The sequence below is a fragment of the Amborella trichopoda genome, chromosome 3, assembly GCF_054954075.1.
Source record: "Amborella trichopoda isolate Santa Cruz 75 chromosome 3, AtrichopodaSantaCruz75HAP2 v2.0, whole genome shotgun sequence".
In the NCBI taxonomy this organism is placed as follows: Eukaryota; Viridiplantae; Streptophyta; class Magnoliopsida; order Amborellales; family Amborellaceae; genus Amborella; species Amborella trichopoda.
In genome coordinates this window covers 833,633-852,828 of record NC_142338.1, presented here as the reverse complement: position 1 = coordinate 852,828, position 19,196 = coordinate 833,633, and the positions used below count along the sequence as shown (strand labels likewise).

Sequence of the window (19,196 nt, the reverse complement as noted above, 5' to 3'; positions counted from 1 at the left end):
AAAAACTATTCTATACATCAAATAGTCAAGATTAATTAAATTGACTATTGGATTCCTCAACCATTTCCTGAACTAAAATTCCACAACATACTCAACAAATTTCCCGCTGATTTCCTTGAGAAATGTTGTTATTTGCAAAAAAATTCCAGTCAATCTATAACAAGTTGTTTTTTTTTTTGTTTGCTGATTCTGTAACTACATTCTCAATGGTCAGATAAAACCCTATGCTTGATGTTGAAAAATAAAAAGTAAGCTTAATCTAAAACCTATGGCAAAAAGGAAAGTAATACTGCAATTTTTTTTTCTTTCTTTTCTTCACACCCAACAAAAGAACTATCAATGAAGAAAAAAATAAGCGAACCATGAATCAAATTTAAGCAATCTTATTGATTATCTCATTTTCAGATGATAACAGTCACAAAAAAAAAAAAAAAAAAAAAAAAAAGGGCACACCAAATGGTTATGATTGTCACCTATGTAGTAGAAGTGAAAAGAAGAATTGGAAAATGAGAGAACTGTGAAATTTAGCTGGAGTGGAGAAAGAAAGGCTTGAAGGGAGGGATGAGGGGCAAGGTTTCTACAGAGAACTGTAACAAAAAAAACAGCCAAATTGTTTTTTCCCTGCAGAGAACAATTTACCACAAAACAATATTCAGAGAAAACCCTAGATCCACTTTCACTTCGAAACCTAGAGAAAAAATCAAAGAGAGCAAAAAAAACAAAAAAACCATGGGATAGAGAAAAAACCAGAGAGAAAAATCAGGGGAGAGAAAAACCAGAGAGGAAAAAGTGAGATGTACCTTTGTGAGGCTCGTAGGCGCAAAGAGAAGGGACTATATGGTCTCTGCTCTGTGGTTAGGGCAGTGGGGGGAAAGCAAATACCCTCTTCTTCGCGAGGGCAGTCGGGGGCGGGTAACTTACTGTAGGCGGTCGGGTACAAGCAAATACCCTCCTTTTACACGGAACTTTTTCTACGCCTAAGAAGAGGTAACCGGTAAGTTTTTAGTAAGTTACCGTTTAAACCTACTTGTTTTTATCAAAGCATGAAACTGCTACAAGAACAACCATGGTAAGTATCTTCTACTTATCAAACACGTCCCATATGTACTTATCCAAATGTACCTAAGGTGGTTTCCATAAGGTTGTAACTTTAAACAATCCAATTAAGGTATACCTTCAAATTTTATCATAACATATAATTTTGATTTAAATTATTTTTAAGATTATCTCAAAATCTATTTTTATATCTAATTATAAAATTTTAAATTTCAAAAATAATTAAAGTCAAAGTAGATCTATAAACATATAAAAATCTTGAAAATGGACGGTGTAGATAATATGTTAAGATGCATTATTTATGAGACTCAAAATCTTTTTATTTTTCATAGTCATACATTTCGATGTCGAGATGATCAATCACAGGGTGGTTTTTCAATATTAAAACAACTTTTTTTTATAGATTTTTTAGGTGCATCCGTAGTTCTACATTTTAAGGTTGCAACCTTATATAAACTTTTTCCTTTAACATTTTATCTATGTTTTATTTTAAGTTCAAAATATCTACCAAATGATTTTGAGTTGGAATGGTAGAAAAAAAAACAAAAACAAAAAGGATAAAATACTAAATAGCTCAAAAGTGACCTATATTTTAATAAAGGGTGCGGTTTGTCTAGAGCCTGGGCTCTAAACAATCAAACTAGAGCCTACCTTCAAATAGTGTCGAGAAATATGGTTTCAATATCGAAAATCTTTGTGATAGACTTAAAATATATTTTGTATATTTGTTTATAAAGTTTAAAGCTTCAAAAATAGTGCAGATCGGCATATCTATAAAAACTTAAATTGACTGTCTAAAAATACGCTACAAAATAAACTTTTTCCAAAATTTGAAATTCATTTTTTTTCTCATGTCCATGCATCTTGATGTCGAGATGATCAATTTGAAGATATTTGAGCATCAAAACAACCTCTTCTAGTGAAATTTTTGAGGTAGGCTCAAATTTGATTGTTTAGAGCCTCGGCTCTATATAAACTTTTCCCTTTAATAAATTCCCCTATTTTAGATGATGGAGGATGTCATTTCAAATTCCTCTTCTTTTCTTGGCCCCTGAGATTTTCATAAAATAGATTTGAATAGCTAAAAAAGCCCTATATTAAATGTCGAACTGAACACGTCATCTAAGTCGTCCATTCTAATGAGCCCAAGACAGTCAGTTTTGCACCATTCAAAATCGGTTTTTCTAAGGCTGAAATGGATGTAAATGGTTGTATGCCTGTGGGAATATAAACTTTGTAAGGTTCTTGTTTGCCTGTGGGAATATAGACTTTGTAAGGTTGAATAAGACTTTTAAGTATCTTGAAGGTGGGAAGGTGCTTGAATGACTTTGTATCATCTAGCACATAAAGCAAGAAATGGACTTAAAAATTCCATATGAAATTTTTTTTATATACTATAAGACAAGCCATGATTTATCGGATGGGATATAGGGCAGCCAAGAAACAATATATTCGTAGAATAAGTGTAGCTGAAATAAAGATGTTGAGATGGATGAATAACAGAACAAGAAAAGATAAACTTCGAAATGAATATATCCAATGGAACTTAATAATGGCCCCAATAAGACAAGTGGATTTAAGTCGACCATGTATAGCTTTGACCAAGAAACTACCAAGTAATAAGGCGATTTAGTTCAAGTAAAAAGCTCTAAAATAACAAATGGAAAGTCAAAAAGGATATGAATGGACGTAGTGAGAAGAGATAAAGTGACTTTTTATCTGAAGGTATAACTCTTGATAGAGTAGCATGGTGGAACCAAATTCGTGTAGCTAACTCCAAATGATTGGGATAAAGCTTAGATGATAATGAAATAAATTATATGAAATTTTTGCATCAAGTCAAGAAGAATCAAAGGCTGCCAAGATCACAAAATTGTAGGGGCATAAGCAAACATTACAAAAAAAAGAAAAATTGCGAAAAGAGAGGGAAATAATTCGCTGATCACCCTGTATTAGAAGAATATACACTACACGGCATAATCTTGACATGAAATATCAAATTTAAAAATAAAATTAGGACTAAAGAAAAAGGAGAAGAATTACACTGTTATAATTCTATGAAGGATAAGGTTAATACTGGGCCTAGGCTCCACGATAAAAACTAAAGGACAATGGTTTGATAGGGCTGCAGCCCTATCAAAATAAGTAAACCTCACCTCAATTCATCAAAAATTGCAATTCGTGTTGAAAAACCTTTAAATCATCTCAGCTTGAATATTATAGTTAGTACAAAAAAAATAGGATTTCAAATTCTAAAAATAATGTATCTTGCAAAAAATCATCTAGACCATCTATTTCATCCTAAAAATAAGTGTTCACACATTTACAAGATCTGTGCCCTTTTTTTAGTTTCAAATTTTATTGTCGATGTTGGAAATTAATTTTAGAGCCATCATAAATATTTCCGATGTCGAAAGTACTTTTCGGATGAGGAGGCTTTGAAGTTTTCATAAAGCCTAGGCCTTATGGAAACTTCATCCACAACTAAACCCACAACTCAAAACCACAGCGGTGTCAAAACCCCATATGGTAGCTTGAAGATCTATTTCCTCATGTGATTAAAAAGCTTTGAGCAAAGAATGCCTATTGGTGTAAAAAATATGGTAGCTTGAAGATCTATTTCCTCATGAGATTAAAAAGCTTTGAAGCTTAAGAAATAGTGAGCATCTACTAGATCTTCGAATACTTAAAAATAAATGGTCCACATAATATGTCGCAAGAAACATCATTTGTAAAGCTTGATATATACTTTCATCATACTCATAATGGTCTAGTAGTTTGACCAGTGGCCAAATCGGTTTTGACTGCACCGAAACGTCATTATTTTGGAGGTCGTTCTGAATCTACTAACATTGTACATAACTGTTAATAAAAAACTGTTAATAAAAAAAATAAGCCTTTAAAGAAAAAAGAAGAAGATGCTAACGAACATCAGCCCCTATAAAAAGTCCTCATGATAAGAAAAAGTGGCTACATATACATAACTGTTATTGATGTATATAATTTGCACCTTTAAAGCAAAAAAAAATTTGTTGAACAATATTATCAGCCGTCGTTAATGTTCATGATGTTGAAAGAGCAGAGAGAGTCCCATACCCAGCAAAAACCAGCCCCAAAACCAGTATAAATCCATCCAAAACCTTTCTCCTCAAACTCAAATCAGAGCCCAACAATCTCATGTGAAAAAGAGAAGGAAGAACATAAGATAGCAGTGCACAAACTGTGCTCCCAACAAGAGAGATAAATGCCCCAAAACCAGGAACGAAAGAGGCTATAATGGCCAAGACCAACACCATAACTGACCTTAACATATAAACCCCAATTCTCTCTCCCCTGTCCACATCATTACAGACCTTCTTAACCCACCCAACCTCTCTCATCTTCTTCTCGAGGATCTCGTGTATTGGGTGCATCATAATTGGGAACGTAAAAGTAAGGCCAACACATAAACCAATCTTAACAGCCATGGCTGACCAACTATTAGTGAGATTAAGGGTGATTATATCTCTTGTTTGGTCACCATAAGCCAAGTATCCAAAGAACCCAAAAATTATATAAACCAGTGTGATGCCTGAGAAGGCCAGGGAGAGAATCCTATAGAAATTCTCTCTCTGAACCATGGAAGCTTCCAACGCTAAAGTCATGCTGAATCCTTCAAAGCAAAACACTGCAACTCCCCCAGTAAAAGGCAGGGCTTTGAGTGTTGTTATGGCTTTAGCGTTTGAGAAGCCACTGAACAGTTGGAGGTCTTCTCTCACTACAATGGCCATGGCTAGAACATTGCATAAGTCAGCGAATGCACTGAAGGGAGCAAGGGAAGAGAGGGAACGAATCCATGAGAGGGCGATCTCTATTGGTACCAAGAGGAAGATGAAGAGAGAGAAATCAAGACTGTAAAATTTGAACAAAGAGGAGAGATTCTGGCCGATGAATATTAGATAAGCAACAGAACCACCCGACTGAGAAATTAGAACCAGTGTCTCAGTTAGGTATCGACCAGGCATTCCTAAGGCTTTTTCAGCAAGGTCTCCAAAAGTAAGGACATCCATGGATCCATCTGCCTCTAACCTGCTTCTGCATCTCACCTAAAAAAGAAAGCAAACCAGGAAAGATCATCAATTACACAGAGAACGAGGCAAAAACTTCAAACACGAAGGACTCGGGAAAGATAGGAAAGCTAAACAGGTTTTGATGGGCAAATAAGTTACTTGGGGTGAAGGAGAAAAAGAAATAAACAGAGAAAGGAGTGAACCAGGATAAAAGTTCTGAGTAATTTCAACTATGCATGGGAACCGGATGCTTCTTTTGATCAATTAACATGAGCAGATAATGAATTCCAAACTGGTTATTGCTTTCTACAGAGCAAGCATAGGAGGCCTCGCTGATAAATCAGATTTTGGGTGGAGTTTACTGGATAAAAAGATTACCATCGTTATGTAGAGCGGCAAACAATTTAACATATGAGAAACCAGAACCAGGAATTCTATATTCTACAATTTGCAAAGCAAATATCCACTTATTTGTTTGATCAGAGCAAAACCAACATGTCATATTCTTTTGCTAACAAGGAAATATCATGGCATTCATCGTCCAAAGAATAAAAAGTGGGGTTCTAGGAAGGAACTTAACATTCAATATGGTTTGGAAAAACAAAAACCAAGTAAAGATGGTTTTTTTCTTTTCTTTTGAATGTTAAAGAAGAAACATTGTATTTGGAGAAACAAACTAAACTGTTCTCTCATAACAAACAAATGGTAATGGAATAAAGGTTCTTCTTCTTTCTTTTTTTTTTTGCAAGAATATTTACGAACAAATCCGACACGCAATTTTCTTTATCTAAAAAGTAATTTTACCTGTTCTCCTTTACTATAATCAAGGAAGAAGACTTAAAGGAGAAAAACAACGAAACCGCTTTCTCATGAAAAGATAAAATCTCACATGACTCGCAAAATCAAATATGCAAAATGTGGTTTTCAAGAACAAATCCAACATTCCATTTTCATTCTTAGTGAAGTACTAATAATGAGTTAGTGACAACTAAATAAACCAAAGAAAGGGTTTGTTTTTTTTTTCATATAAGACCAACATTCATTCACGAAAACAGCCTATTACAATGGAAGTTTTATAATTCTCTTAGATAAACAAAAAAGGGTTTTTCTTTTAACATAGGACCAACATAGAAAACACATTATACATAAAAAAATTCCAAAGCAATCGAAGTTTAAGGGTTTTATTTTTGCGACAAACAAAAAAAATGTTCTTTCTTTTCATATAGACAAAGAAACAGCAACCATTCACAAAAAAAGTTAACTACTTCCTTTTCAATTATCGTTTTTCATTTTTGAGAATACGGTGAGGTGTGCAGGGCTTCCTGTTGCACTGGGAGTTTTAGGGTTTTTAAGTTTCCAGGATTTTAATTTTTTGGGTAAGAAACTTTTAGGGTTTGAGGGACGCACCAGGAGATTCATGGTGTAGTGCATTGAGAGGCCAACAATGGCGACCCCCAGTGAACCAGGCAGCCAACCTGCAACCTTGAAAGCAAAGGGAAGGCCGAGAATTCCGGTGCCAACGATGGAGACCACGATGTTTCCTAGGGTTTGTAATGAAGAGGAAGTTCCTGCTCCTTGTGAAGGTTCAAGAAGTGGGGCTTTCCCTTGTGCTTCTTCACCAGTCGCCATTGATGAGCTCTGTTTTCTTCTCAGTTTTTCTCTTTTCTCCTCGTGGTTTTTTTGTAATGGATTGGTTTTCTGATAGCGCTAGAAAGATAGGAAGGTGAGAGAGAGGCGAGAGACGAGAGACAAGGGGCCTGGAGGGTGGTAAGGGGGTGACCAAGCAAACAATCGGATAAAATAGGCCAAAATTACAAAAAGCACCTTAAGGGGTTTCGTCTGTACAACTTACCCCCACGGAACCTTTTCTCTCACTTTTTTTTTTTTTTTTTTTTTTTGAACAACATTTGCTAGCAAATAACACCCACTTTAAACCTTGTCTAGCAAATAACCCCCAATCTAAAAGTAGCATTAAATAAAAATAAATTATCTTTATTTGTTTTCACACCATCTTCGCTCTCGGTAGTATAAATACACGCTTTGGCAATACAGATCTAAGCCACAGCACTCCGACGTGATGAGAACCCGCTCCTATAGTACAAAAACACGTTTCGGCAATAAAGTCTCTAGAGCTACAACACTTCGATAATGGAGGACCGCGCTCCAGCAATATAAAGAAGCATTTCGGTATTTTGAATGTGTGCTCCGGCAATGTAGGGTATGAGCTACAGTGCTCTGTCAAACGTGCTTCGGCAGTACAAAAATTTACGTTATTTGGATCCATGAATTGATTTGATTTGTAAGGAAAAGACATTTCGGTTCAAAAAATAATAATTTTTTATTTTGGAAGGTTTTTGTGAGGAATATTTGTCTTAGACAAAAAAATGTGAGAAAAAGTTGCATAGATAGCTCGCCGTAAGGTGGTTTTTTTTGTACTTTTTTTATAAACCAAAGGGTGACTGAGGACTGCGATTTGATAAAATTTCAGGTGCGTCTATGCTATGCTCCCTCGGGAGCATATTATATATTTTACTCTGTCGCAACACTTGTTTATTGTTTTCCTACTTCAATATGAACCAAGCGTCGACATAATAATGAATACGCTATACCATCCTCAGAATGAAGTTTTAAATGCTCAATATAAATTATATGGTTTTTTTAAAAGGACACGGTTCCAGCCCGCATAGCGAAAAAATGCGGGCTTGACAATAAATCTATTTTTTGAATAAAGTTGATCTTAATGGAAAAAATGAAAATTATAAATAATAGTTATATTAAAAAAACATTTGAATCGTTAGTTATTTTTGTTTTAAAATGGACCACCTATTTGCATCATCTTTAAGATAGATGTTTTATATCTTTGGACCATATATTGTGGAAATGCGGTCTTGCCGGTACGAAACAATTTTCCTTTGTCAAATATGAAATATGAAATATGAAATCATAATTTCTTTCCTTTTTCGATTTCTCATTTCAATGAGTTTTCGTGCTTCTGAACAGTATCTATAATTCAATGTTATCTTAAAATACAACAAAGTTCTTTGTGCCTTATTAAATATTTAAAGGGTGTGGTTTGTATAAGGTTTCAACCTTAAACAATTTAATTAAGGTACATCTTTAAATTTTATCATAAATGTCATTTTTATAAAAATTTATTGGGATTGACTTGAGAAGATATTTGTATATTTAATTATAAAATTTTAAACTCTAAAAATAGTACAACTCAAGTAGATATATAAATACATGAAAATCTTGAAAAATGATGGTCTAGATAATGTGTTGCAAGATATGCTATTTAACAAACTTGAAATCTTATTTATTTATTTTTTGTTTTCAAATTCATACATCGCGATGTCGAGATGATCAATTAAAGGGTTTTCCAACATCCAAACGACCTTTTATGAGTAATTTTTTAGGTACACCTTTAATTCACAAATCTTATATAAACTTTTTCCATATTTAAAATATGATATGATGTACCGAAAGGAATATGAAGCCTAATATCTTTTATTTCCTGAAATTCTGAATTTTCAATGGTTTTTTATGATGTTTATAAGCAATTTTTCTATTTTTTTAAATATTGGAAAATTTTATTGCTATGCTTTCATTAAATTTGTATCATTAAAATTACTTTATAGGTGATTATCAGCATTATTAAAAAAATTTATTGAATGGTTAAAAAATTATGCTTTGCACTTCAGAGGCAATTTAACTCTGTACTTTTATTTTAGCCATATTAATGCTTTATGCATTTTTATCCATTAGCATTCTCTCCAAATTTTAGGAGCTAGGACGCAGAAATACTTGTCGATATTAAAAATAAGAGTAATGATCTTATAGGACCCTCCGCACTTTAAAAATAATTTAGGATTATATATTATATTCAAACTATACTTTTAATATTTTTTCATTGAATATACTACATTATTATAATATGGAAGTAAGGCAGACCTCTAAAATGTGCTTGGAGGTGATGCTCTATTATCGGAGACCTACCTGAAAACCTATTTTCATCTCTAGGTGTCACAATAAATAATAGGGCAATATAGGGAACCTCGAGCTTGTTCTTTTTGTGAGTTAGGATGACTTGTGCTAACATGTGAATTAGTGGGAAACAACGTGAATGTAAAATTTATAAGATGAGTGCATAATTTTTTAAAATCAAATTTGTTGTTTTATTTTAATTTTTTGAAACATTTTATCAAAGTGAGAGTATAATTTTGAATTTTAATTTATTTTAGTTTTTAAGTAAAATTTTGAATTTCAAAAGTATAATAGATGTAACGTGTCTTAATTTTATTGCATAAAATTTTTAAGTGTATGTTATATTCACTGATTTTAATTTTTATGTAAAAATTATTAATGAATCAATTTGATGATAACAATAGAATACAAAATTTTAAAAATTATATATTACTATATTATTAAAGACAATGAGAGTATTGTCTTTTACAATAAAAGTTGGTTAGTTTGAAAGAATAAAAATCGACTTTTGTAGTTCACTTATTGTTTGTACATCACTCCCCCAACATTGAGCCATAAGATGTAAAAGTATATTCTGTAAAATGCATCTACGAGAATACATTGTATACTTGATCCATCAATAAAAATATGTATTAATAGTATTTTATATATACTAATTACAGGGATTTATTTTTAAAAGTGTATTTTAAAAGCAAGAAATTTAAAATTTAAGTTTTTAGTAAAAATTTGTGGTGAGAGATCATACATATAAGGTCGGTTTCTACGTTATTTTGTTAACATTAGTTACATTTATATACAATAATGAACTTATGTTTTTTGATTGATACCTAGTGGCATGAACATTAGGAATTAATGATGATTTGCTGCCACTTTTGGTGAAGAGAAAAGAACGCGACCGAACAAACTTTACACTCTCACCATTGGTGGATCAAGAGATAAGATTGTAACTCAATAGTATTTTTTCTTATTTACAATGCAGACCAGGAATTGACGGGGGGTATTTTTTAGATCCAAATTTCTAGGGATGAGACCCTTAGAACCCAGCAACTAACTTCAAAGAAAAAAAAAAAAACTCTCACGCTTCAATGTGCCTAAAAAGAATGGCATCCTCAGATTGCATTGGAACCATTCATTTTTTGGAGGGAATGATCTAGATGTTTAAAAATCAAAAATCCAATTTTTTTTTTTTTTTTTCACATTAACTCAAAATCCAATTTTTTTTTAAGAAAATAATCAAGTATGTATAATCAGATAAATTCTAAAATTTATAATTAAAAAAAATAAAAATCTCCCAAGCAAGTGTTTCACCGAAGGGATCATAGTACAGGCGCACCTCACGTATAATATTTATTTAAAAGTGTAAAAAAGTAGGATGTCGGTTTTAAAAGGGGCTGTTTAACACCATCTTTCACATCGTTTAAGATGTCGACTTTTGAAGCTAGCAATTTAACACCCTCCTTGCTCCTCACATAAAATCCTTTTACAATAATATTTTTTTTTAAAGTGTAAAAGAGTAGAATGTGAGTTTTAAAAGGGTCTGAGACCAAGTTAACACCATCTTTCACATCACATGTGGACGTTTGAAGCTAGCAATTAAACATCCTTCTTACACTTCATGTAAAATCCTTTTACAATAATATTTATTTAAAAGTGTATAAGAGTAGGATGTGGGTTTTAAAAGGGGCTGGGGCTCTTTCTCTCATTCTCTCTCATAAATATTGATATCTCTCTCTCTTTCGGTTAAAAGCTCATGACATTCCAATCAATTAAAACAAGGATTAAGCTCTTCCTCTGGCTAGTTCAGTGGGCCCTTTTTCTTTCTAATCGAAACACAGTGATCACTTACTGAGTAGCCAAACTCATCAAACTTTGACAAAAAAATTTTCTAGTTTTAAAAGTGTATTTTAAAAAAAAGAAATTTAAATTTTGAGTTCTTAGGCAAAAATTTGTCGTGAATGATCATACACCCAAAAATTTGTGGTGAATGATCATACACCCTTGAACATGTAAGATCGTTATCTTGTTGGCATTAGTTACATTATATTCAATAATGAATAGACCTATGTAATTAACTAAAGTGGTCATGAAAGTTGCATAACTTAAAAAAAAAAAAAAAAAAAAAAAAAAGAAAAAAGAAAGAAAGAAAAGTTGATCATGAAAGTGTCAAAGGGGCAGCACTATAGCCAAAGTATACTATCCATCTAATCCTTGGGCCAAAAACTCATGCTAGGTTATTTTCTAGATCCAAATTTCTAGGCCCCTTAGAACCCAGCAACTAACTTCAAAAAATAAAATAAAATGAACTCTTTACTCCTCAAAGTGCATAAAAAGAATGGCATCCTAAGACCATTGGAACATCTTTGGAGGGAACGATGTAGATGTTCAAAAACTCAAAATTCATTTTTTTTTTTTTGAACATTAACTAAAAATCTAAATTTTTTCTAAAAAAATAATCAAGTATCTATAATCAGATAAATTGTAAAATATTTAATTACGAAAAAAAAGAAAAAATCCCCCATGCTAAGTGTTTTACCCAAGGGACCATAGGCCCACCTAACTGTACTAGGTGCTCCTGACTATAAAGAGTCAAGGCCACCAAACACCCAAAATAAAAAAACAAAACACCATAGGGAAGCAGCCATCGCGTCACCGTTGGACCGTTGGTCCGGTCACGGTTGGCCCGATTGGCATCAAAAGAAAAGTCGGATAGAAAAAGCATTGCATGTTTCTTCACGCACATAGCCATGCATTTGTCCACACCCTCACGCCCATATATACTCCACTCTCTGCAAGTTACCCGAGTCTCTATTTCACTCATTCATGGCTCGCTCACAAGACATCCCAGTTCATTATGGGCTTGGGCCTTAGTTTTGGGATGGGTTTATTTGCATTTGCATTTGCAATTGCAATTCCAATGACTGGGATGGCACCCCTCACTCTCACCTCTATGCCCTCTGTCAAGTAGCCACTGTGGTGGCTTTCTTCAATTCCGCTGCTTTCATTAGAGGGGAGGGGGAGCGCCAGCTTTGTCCATTGTCGTGGCCTTCACTTGCCTTATGTGGGTTAGCATGTCGGACCATGTTCGGTGTGCTGATTGGCTTGCTTTTTCATTGCTCATGCTCTGGAAATCGAGTGGGCTTTACATGCCGTTGCTGTGAGATGCAGGCATGAAGGCTTGGACGAAGGTCCAGGCATTTGTTCATGAAAATTGGCCTCAGAACCCCCAACTGAACCAAGCTCCCCCAAATGGGCTTGGGCTGGGAACACCCCAGGCTATGGCTGTGTCAGAGCCGCCCCAGCTTGGGCTGGAAACCTCAAATGGGCTTGTGCTGGAAACCGGGTCTTTTATTCCATCATTCCCAATAAGAAAACCAATACTTAATGGAGACAGAGAGAGCCGTGAAATAAGAAGATCGGGTTTTAGAGAGAGAGAGAGAGATGGTGGCGAGATAGAGAGAGAAAGCCGCATAGTTGGTGAGAGAACGGGGGAACGTAGCCTTTGGGAGAGGTGGACGGGTGATGCAGTGAGAGGGCGGAGGAATTTAGAGAGAGAAAGGGCGGGGGAATTTAGAGTGAGAAAGCGGAGGTTAGAGAAAGATGGGGGGAAAACTTTTAGAGAGAGAGTTCTCGACAATTGTCCGCAAAGCTGGGCTCTTTAGTGGCGACTGCTCTTATTGTCTCTTCTCCAAGGCCTAGGTCACTGGAGGACTACAGTTTCAGGAGCACATTAATCCTAATTCCCTTTGTCCTCGGTCACTTGCAGTGGCAAAACTAGAGTTAGAAGCCACTCCATTTGTTATAAACTGAGGTGTGGTTTTATCTCTCATCAAAGCAAAAATGAAATCTCGAAGTTCTTTATGTTACTACGAATATTTGACCGCAATATCTGTGAATTTTATATTTATTAACCAATTTTGAGTTATTGGGTTTTCTGGATAAATGAAACATTACTTGCTTCATTTTCATTTTGATTAATTTTTAAGTTTCCTCACTGGAGCAATCCATTTGCATCTTGTGGTCAATGGTCCAGTTGGCTAGTTTGTTTATTCTTATTTATTTATTTTTGGGGGTTTCGGATTTTAGACTCTGAATTTATGGTATTTCTTTTATGCGGTGTATTTAGATGGTTTATGTTTTTCAAATTTTTGAGCCTTTAATCCCCGCTTCTTATTGTCATTAATGTTTCTCTCAGTATGGGTGTTCTCCTTTCTCTTATTACACCATCTATCTTTCCTATTATCCCAAATAATTTGAATTTTGAGGTGTATATTCTACTCATCAAGGCGTACCTAATAAAAATATTTTAAAAATAATTCGTAAAAAGTAAATTGATCAAAAGATCTCCAAAATATTTTAAGGGTATTTTGGTTAATTTATTTTTTATAAATTATTTTTTTAATATTTTTATTAGTTTCTCCTATTTTTTAAGAATACACGTTTAAAATTTCAAATTATTTAGATTCGTATAAAAAAATATTAAAATTCAAATACCAAATGAGGTCGTGACCGTCAGATCGGTTGAGGTTCAATCTGGTCCATTGGGCTCATATGAACGCATATGTTCATATGAACTAGTGGCTTAATCTCAGCATTTTCCATTCAACTTAGTAATGTCTTCTGTTTTATTTATTTGATTCACATTTTGTGGTTTATTTTCGCCCTTTTTCTCTTGACCTTATCTTGCTTTTTTTTTTTCTTTTTAATTTAAATTTTTGTTTGTTGGCGCGATGATGAAGCTAATTGAGGAATAGAGTTTCTCATCTGGTATTATCCAGAACTTGAAGACAAACCCTTGGCTGTTTGACTACCTATGTATAGTATATTTTTTTTAGCTTAAGATTTTGCCTTTCAGATTTCTCAAAAAAAAAAAATATTTGTGTTGTAATCATAAGTTTACATGGATCAAATAAGAAGTTTTTTTCATTAACATTATAGAGAGTAAGATTTTTTGAAAACATATGCGATAACCATATTTCATCTGTCATCTTTTGTGAAATCTGGCGCTGTAAGAGTTACATAAAAACCGACAATGACATTTAGCTTTCGGGAAAATATACCTTGATTTTAAATGTCAATTTCTTTAGTCATTTAGTCTTATAATTGTAAATCCACAGCGAAAATAATCTGAGCACTTTGAAGTAACCAAAGGAGGTGAGCCTCAAAATAAATTAGAAAGACCTTATCAGGAAGGAATATTCATTTTTTATAGACTCATGACGGTCTAGGATCTGCATTCATGCTTCAAAATTTTATTTCTAACTGAACCATTGTGCACCCTTCCACCGTTCGCATATCGGTGGATGGAGACTTTCCCTTATATTATCCATATGATATACATATGTGGTCGTAATGGTAATCACAGTTGAACCCATCCATTGGACGGTGATGGGAGAAGTGTCACGTACAAATGACATGTGACGCTAAGAAATTCCAAATTTCCTACTCTCTATCACAATCCATCTCACAGACTGATGACCCTTATGATCACATGTACCAAATGTTCATGTAACCATAAGAGAATTATATACTTGCACTATGTGCTTTATACGACTGTTTCTTAAGGAAAAACTATTGCTGGCTCGCTATTTTCCTCCTATTAATGTGTGATTTTTATGCTGCTTTTGTGATATTCAAGCTCAGATTTGTACAGAGAGAGAGAGAGAGAAGTTTTGATAAGCTTTAAAAGATAAGAAAAACAAAGAGAACAAAAAAGCTCTCAAACCTAACCATCACTTGGAGAACACAAAATAACTTGGGTTTATTAATGAAAGAATCAAATATACATTGTATATACCAATTCATGAGAAAAACATAACGAGAAGGTAACAAAAAGAATGTTAAGGAAAGGAAGAGCTATAGACAACAAAGACGTGAGCATGAAGATCAAAGTTCAAAACTCAAATGTAACCCATGGAGAATGAAAAGCTCATGCGACTGAGAATTCATATATTCAGTTGAGGCTTGACGAAACCCTCCTTGATTAGTAAATCCTCTTTGAGATCTAGGATCCTGGTTATCAATGAACTCGTACAATAGTTTACACCTTGTTCTTCTCACTGTATTGCTTCACTTCTTCGTGCATCACGTCTCTCTCTTTCATGACCTTGGACAGTTTTTCATTGACAATATACAATTCTTTCAATGAATCTTGAAGCTTGAAACGTATTTGACTTGTCTCCTCATCTTTTCTCTCCATCTAGTTAAAGTGTTCACAAAGAAAGATGAGAGAAAGATAGAGAGAGAGAGAGAGAGAGTTGAAAAAATCTATTTAACATCCAAAAATAAAGAGCAATGAAACCAACAAATATGTTATTTAAAGACTTGAAGTTTACCTGAACTTTGAGATCTTTCTTCTCATGGGTTAAAGAAAAGAGTAAATCTTGAACATTTTGAACTTTGCACTTGAGAATCTCTTGACTTCTCTTAGATGCTCATCTATAGTTTGTTGTAATTCGACTTCTCTGAGGATCAACTTCTCTTGTAGAACTTTATTTTCTGTCTTTAAGTCCTCATCCACCTCATTCTATAGAAATGAAGTAAAATGGGGCCAATAACAAGAAACCATATGATAACTCTTTGAAGGGTAATCGATAACTTTAATTCAAATAAGATGACATATTAATAGGAGTTTTTCTGAGTGTTTATCATAATAATAAGAGTTGATGGACTTTTATCTATATTTTATAATGGAAAAGTAGTTTGATGTAAATACATCCACGATTTTGCTTCGAACAACATGTCTTAGGGGTACTCGATCTCTTCTCTTCTTAATGTCACAAAGGCTAAGAGCTAATATGATAACCAGTGAGGTTTCAAGTGATAAACACGTTTGGCAAAATCGAAAATAGTTACAATCCTGAAATTGTCACTGTTTGATACAGTGGAAGGTTTAAGGCAAAAAAGCTTCATCAGTTTATTTTTGAGGAAGCCAAGACACGTTGCCATTCTTCACACCTGAAATCCACATCACATCCACAGTTAGAAGAATCGTTTATCCAATGGTACATGTCAAATACATAAAGACAGTATGAAATAAGAGAGAGACTTCTATCAGAATTTACAAACTGGGATAGATATTGGGTATTCAGTACTTTTGTTTGACATGAGAGAGAGTGAGAGAGATTCTAACTGCAACAGCAATGTACAGAAGAGAGAAACGAAAGAAGTGTGAAGAATAATAGCCATGGCCTCTCTCTCTCTAGGTTTGTTTTAGAAAGGCGTGAGGCTCTCTCTTCAAATTTTAGAAAGTTAAGAACGTGGGTGGGTGTTGCCTGAAAGAGAGGTTATTGAAATCAAATTAGTAACAGAAAACAAACATAAATTAAGATGGAAATGATTGGAAAGATAGTACAAAATTGGTAGTATTTTTGGAAGGTTAGCTTGTGAGTAGGAAGCCAACCTGCAACCTTAAAAGCAAAGGGAAGGCCGAGAACTCCGGTGCCAACAATGGAGACCCAAGGGTTTGTAACAAAGAGGAAGTTCCTGCTCCTCGTGAAGGTTTGGGCTTTCCCTTGTGCCTCTTCAGTCGCCATTGATGATCTCTGCTTCCTTCTCAGTTTTTCTCTTTTTTACTTTTCTCTCCTTTTTTTTTTTTTTTCGTAATGGATTTTTTTGCTGTTTTTTTATAGCGCGATATTTGGTAAAATCTGAAAGAAAATGTTGATAGCGCTGTAACCAAGGGAAAGCTTGTAACGAGACAATTTACTATTTCTACGAGGTGGTCTAATATGTGAACTATTTCTACGAGGTGGTCTAATATGTGAAATTAGGTAGCTGTATTTATTTTATTGGTCAAGCTCAAAGTTCAAAATAAATTTTTTTGAATTTTATGACACATACTAGATTTCACATCGAATGGTTATCAGTAACGGGGACTTCTCTATTCCAAAAGTAAATGGTCTCATTATATACAATGTAAATCCTCACTTTATAAGTCATAAAAAATTACAAGTTAACCATTTGAAAAACCTTTACATTGTTTATCTTGACTTGAAGTTGAGAAGGAAAAAAAAAAAAAAAAATTTCAAGTTCTAAAAATAGTTTATATTATAACAAAGTATCTAGACCATCAAATTTGGCTTAAAAATAACTCTTCACAGATCTGTAAGATTTGTATTATTTTTTGTATTTCAAATTTTATGGTCAAAATTGAAAATTAATTTCAGAGTCATCATACAGATTTGTGTTACCGAAAGTATTTTCCGAACGAAGATTTGAAGTGAGGTTTTATTTTGTTTCCATAAAACCTAAGCGAAACCTCATCCAAATTTGAAAGTTCATTGTGAGATTATGAGTTACTAGCCGTAAGTAGTGTGGTGCACGTTTTAAGCTGATTTAACTTAGTGATGGTATACTATAAAACAATTTACTTCCGTTATAACTCATATTCATCCGATTTTAAATTGGATTGCTTAGGATTTGTACAGAAGTTAAAAAAAAAAAAAAATTGTACTTTGAACCTAATAATGACTTACCCGAACTGAGATCCAACAAAGGGGTAATTGATGTTTTTATATACTTTTCCTTTAACTCTCGTGATTTTTTTATTATTTAATGGAATTTTATTATTAAAATGAAATTCCATTATGCTATGTTAACCAGCTTTAATTCCCGTGATTTTTTATTATTTAAATTTTTTTGTTAAAGGGATATTCTATTATGCTATATAAAAAGTATAAGGAGATTCGATATATACTCTCGCTTTTTTTTTTTTTGACAAGTAAAACCTCATGGAAAAAAACCATATGCTTTTACCAATACACTGTTTGAGTAATAATATATACTCTTAACATAACATTGAGTTGATTTTTATAAATCTTGAAAAAAGTGGATCTATAAACACTTGAAAATAGACATACTAAATAACTTTTTATAAGATGCATTATTTTTAGGATTTGAAAATTCTTTTATTTATTTATATTCGTACATCTCGAGATCAAGATGATCCATTTTAACATTTTTCAACTAGAGAAAGTTTCTTTTCTACCTGATGTTTTTAGGCATGCATTACTTCTATAGTATAAGGTTGCCACCATATAAACTTTTTCCATATCGGTGAGGTTTGGAAAAGGTGCGCAACTTATACTATGCAACTAAGGCGAACCTATAAATTTTGTCGGGGTCGGAAGTCTTACGATGGTTTGAAAGTCAATATTTAATCCTAACTATAAATCTTAAAATTATAAAATTGGTATAAAAGAAGCAAATTCATAAACACTTGAAACTAATGAAAATGAATGACTTAAAATTATATATATATATATATATATATATATATATATATATATATATATATATATATATATATATAAATATATATCGAAGTCGAGATAATCAATTGGAAGGGTTTCCAATTTTGAAACACTCTTTTTAATTTAATTTTAAGTTGCACATAACTTGTATAGTATGAGGTTGCCGATAAACTTTATCTTTTCCATATATAATTGTTCAAATCTTCTCCATGTAAACTAATAAGTTGCTGAACATGAAGCAAATATAAGAAGCACCATTAAGAGTTGACTTCCCCAAGTAAAATCCAACTAGGAATATTTCTACGACCTAAAATTTGGTGATGCAATAATATCTTTGACCTAATGAGAAAGCTCAAAAAAAAAGAAAAAAGAGAGGCATATTTATAAAATGATGACCTAATATCAAACAGAAATGGTCTATGTTTGAAGACTAAAAATTAAAATAAAAAAAGTAAATAGGTTCATTAGAGAATCTGGACTAACTCAGTATATGGAATCAAAATCGCTCGTAACAATTAGTGCTGGAATGCTCATTGTAGAGAAAGTTCTGGAATGCTCATTGTAATGATGGCTCAGAGTTATTAGTTCCATTTTCCTCATTCCACAGAACATGTGATTTGGAACCATTTAATTCGACTACTTTTAAATCATTACAAATGAGTGAAGAATAGATACAAAGCAGTCTATAATTATTGGCTCCAAACCGGTCACTAAAATCCCAATGAGTGATTTGGAACTGATAGTTATCAATCAGGAGTATTTTGCCTAAAACTAAGACAACACAAAAGAAAAAGGAAAAAAAGATTTTACGTGGAACATTTTCTGAAAACCACTAATTATAAGAGAGAAATTTCCC

General features: G+C 33.2%; 1 protein-coding gene and 1 non-coding gene across 2 annotated transcripts; one reads left to right on the top strand and one right to left on the bottom strand.

Annotated features, from left to right (window-relative positions):
- Window positions 1-3,975: 3,975 nt before the first annotated feature.
- ANT1 (aromatic and neutral transporter 1) lies at window positions 3,976-7,205 on the bottom strand. The gene is made up of 2 exons (XM_006849810.4): window positions 6,513-7,205; window positions 3,976-5,141 (listed from the first exon to the last, which is right to left on the bottom strand). The coding sequence occupies exons 1-2, from the start codon at window positions 6,732-6,734 to the stop codon at window positions 4,119-4,121; spliced, it is 1,245 nt and encodes a 414-aa protein (XP_006849873.2). The 5' UTR covers window positions 6,735-7,205; the 3' UTR covers window positions 3,976-4,118.
- A 6,599-nt stretch (window positions 7,206-13,804) lies between these two features.
- On the top strand, window positions 13,805-13,901 carry LOC148782665 (small nucleolar RNA Z157/R69/R10). The gene has a single exon (XR_016053164.1). It is a non-coding gene; the product is annotated as a small nucleolar RNA Z157/R69/R10 (small nucleolar RNA).
- The last annotated feature ends 5,295 nt before the right edge of the window (window positions 13,902-19,196 follow it).

What these genes read in the sequence shown, in the direction of transcription:
- ANT1 (XM_006849810.4), bottom strand. Translation starts at nt 6,734, where the DNA reads ATGGCGACTGGTGAAGAAGCACAAGGGAAAGCCCCACTTCTTGAACCT. An exon ending in ACTACACCATGAATCTCCTG is followed by an intron (nt 5,142 to 6,512) that starts GTGCGTCCCTCA and finishes TTTCTTTTTTAG; the next exon opens with GTGAGATGCAGAAGCAGGTT.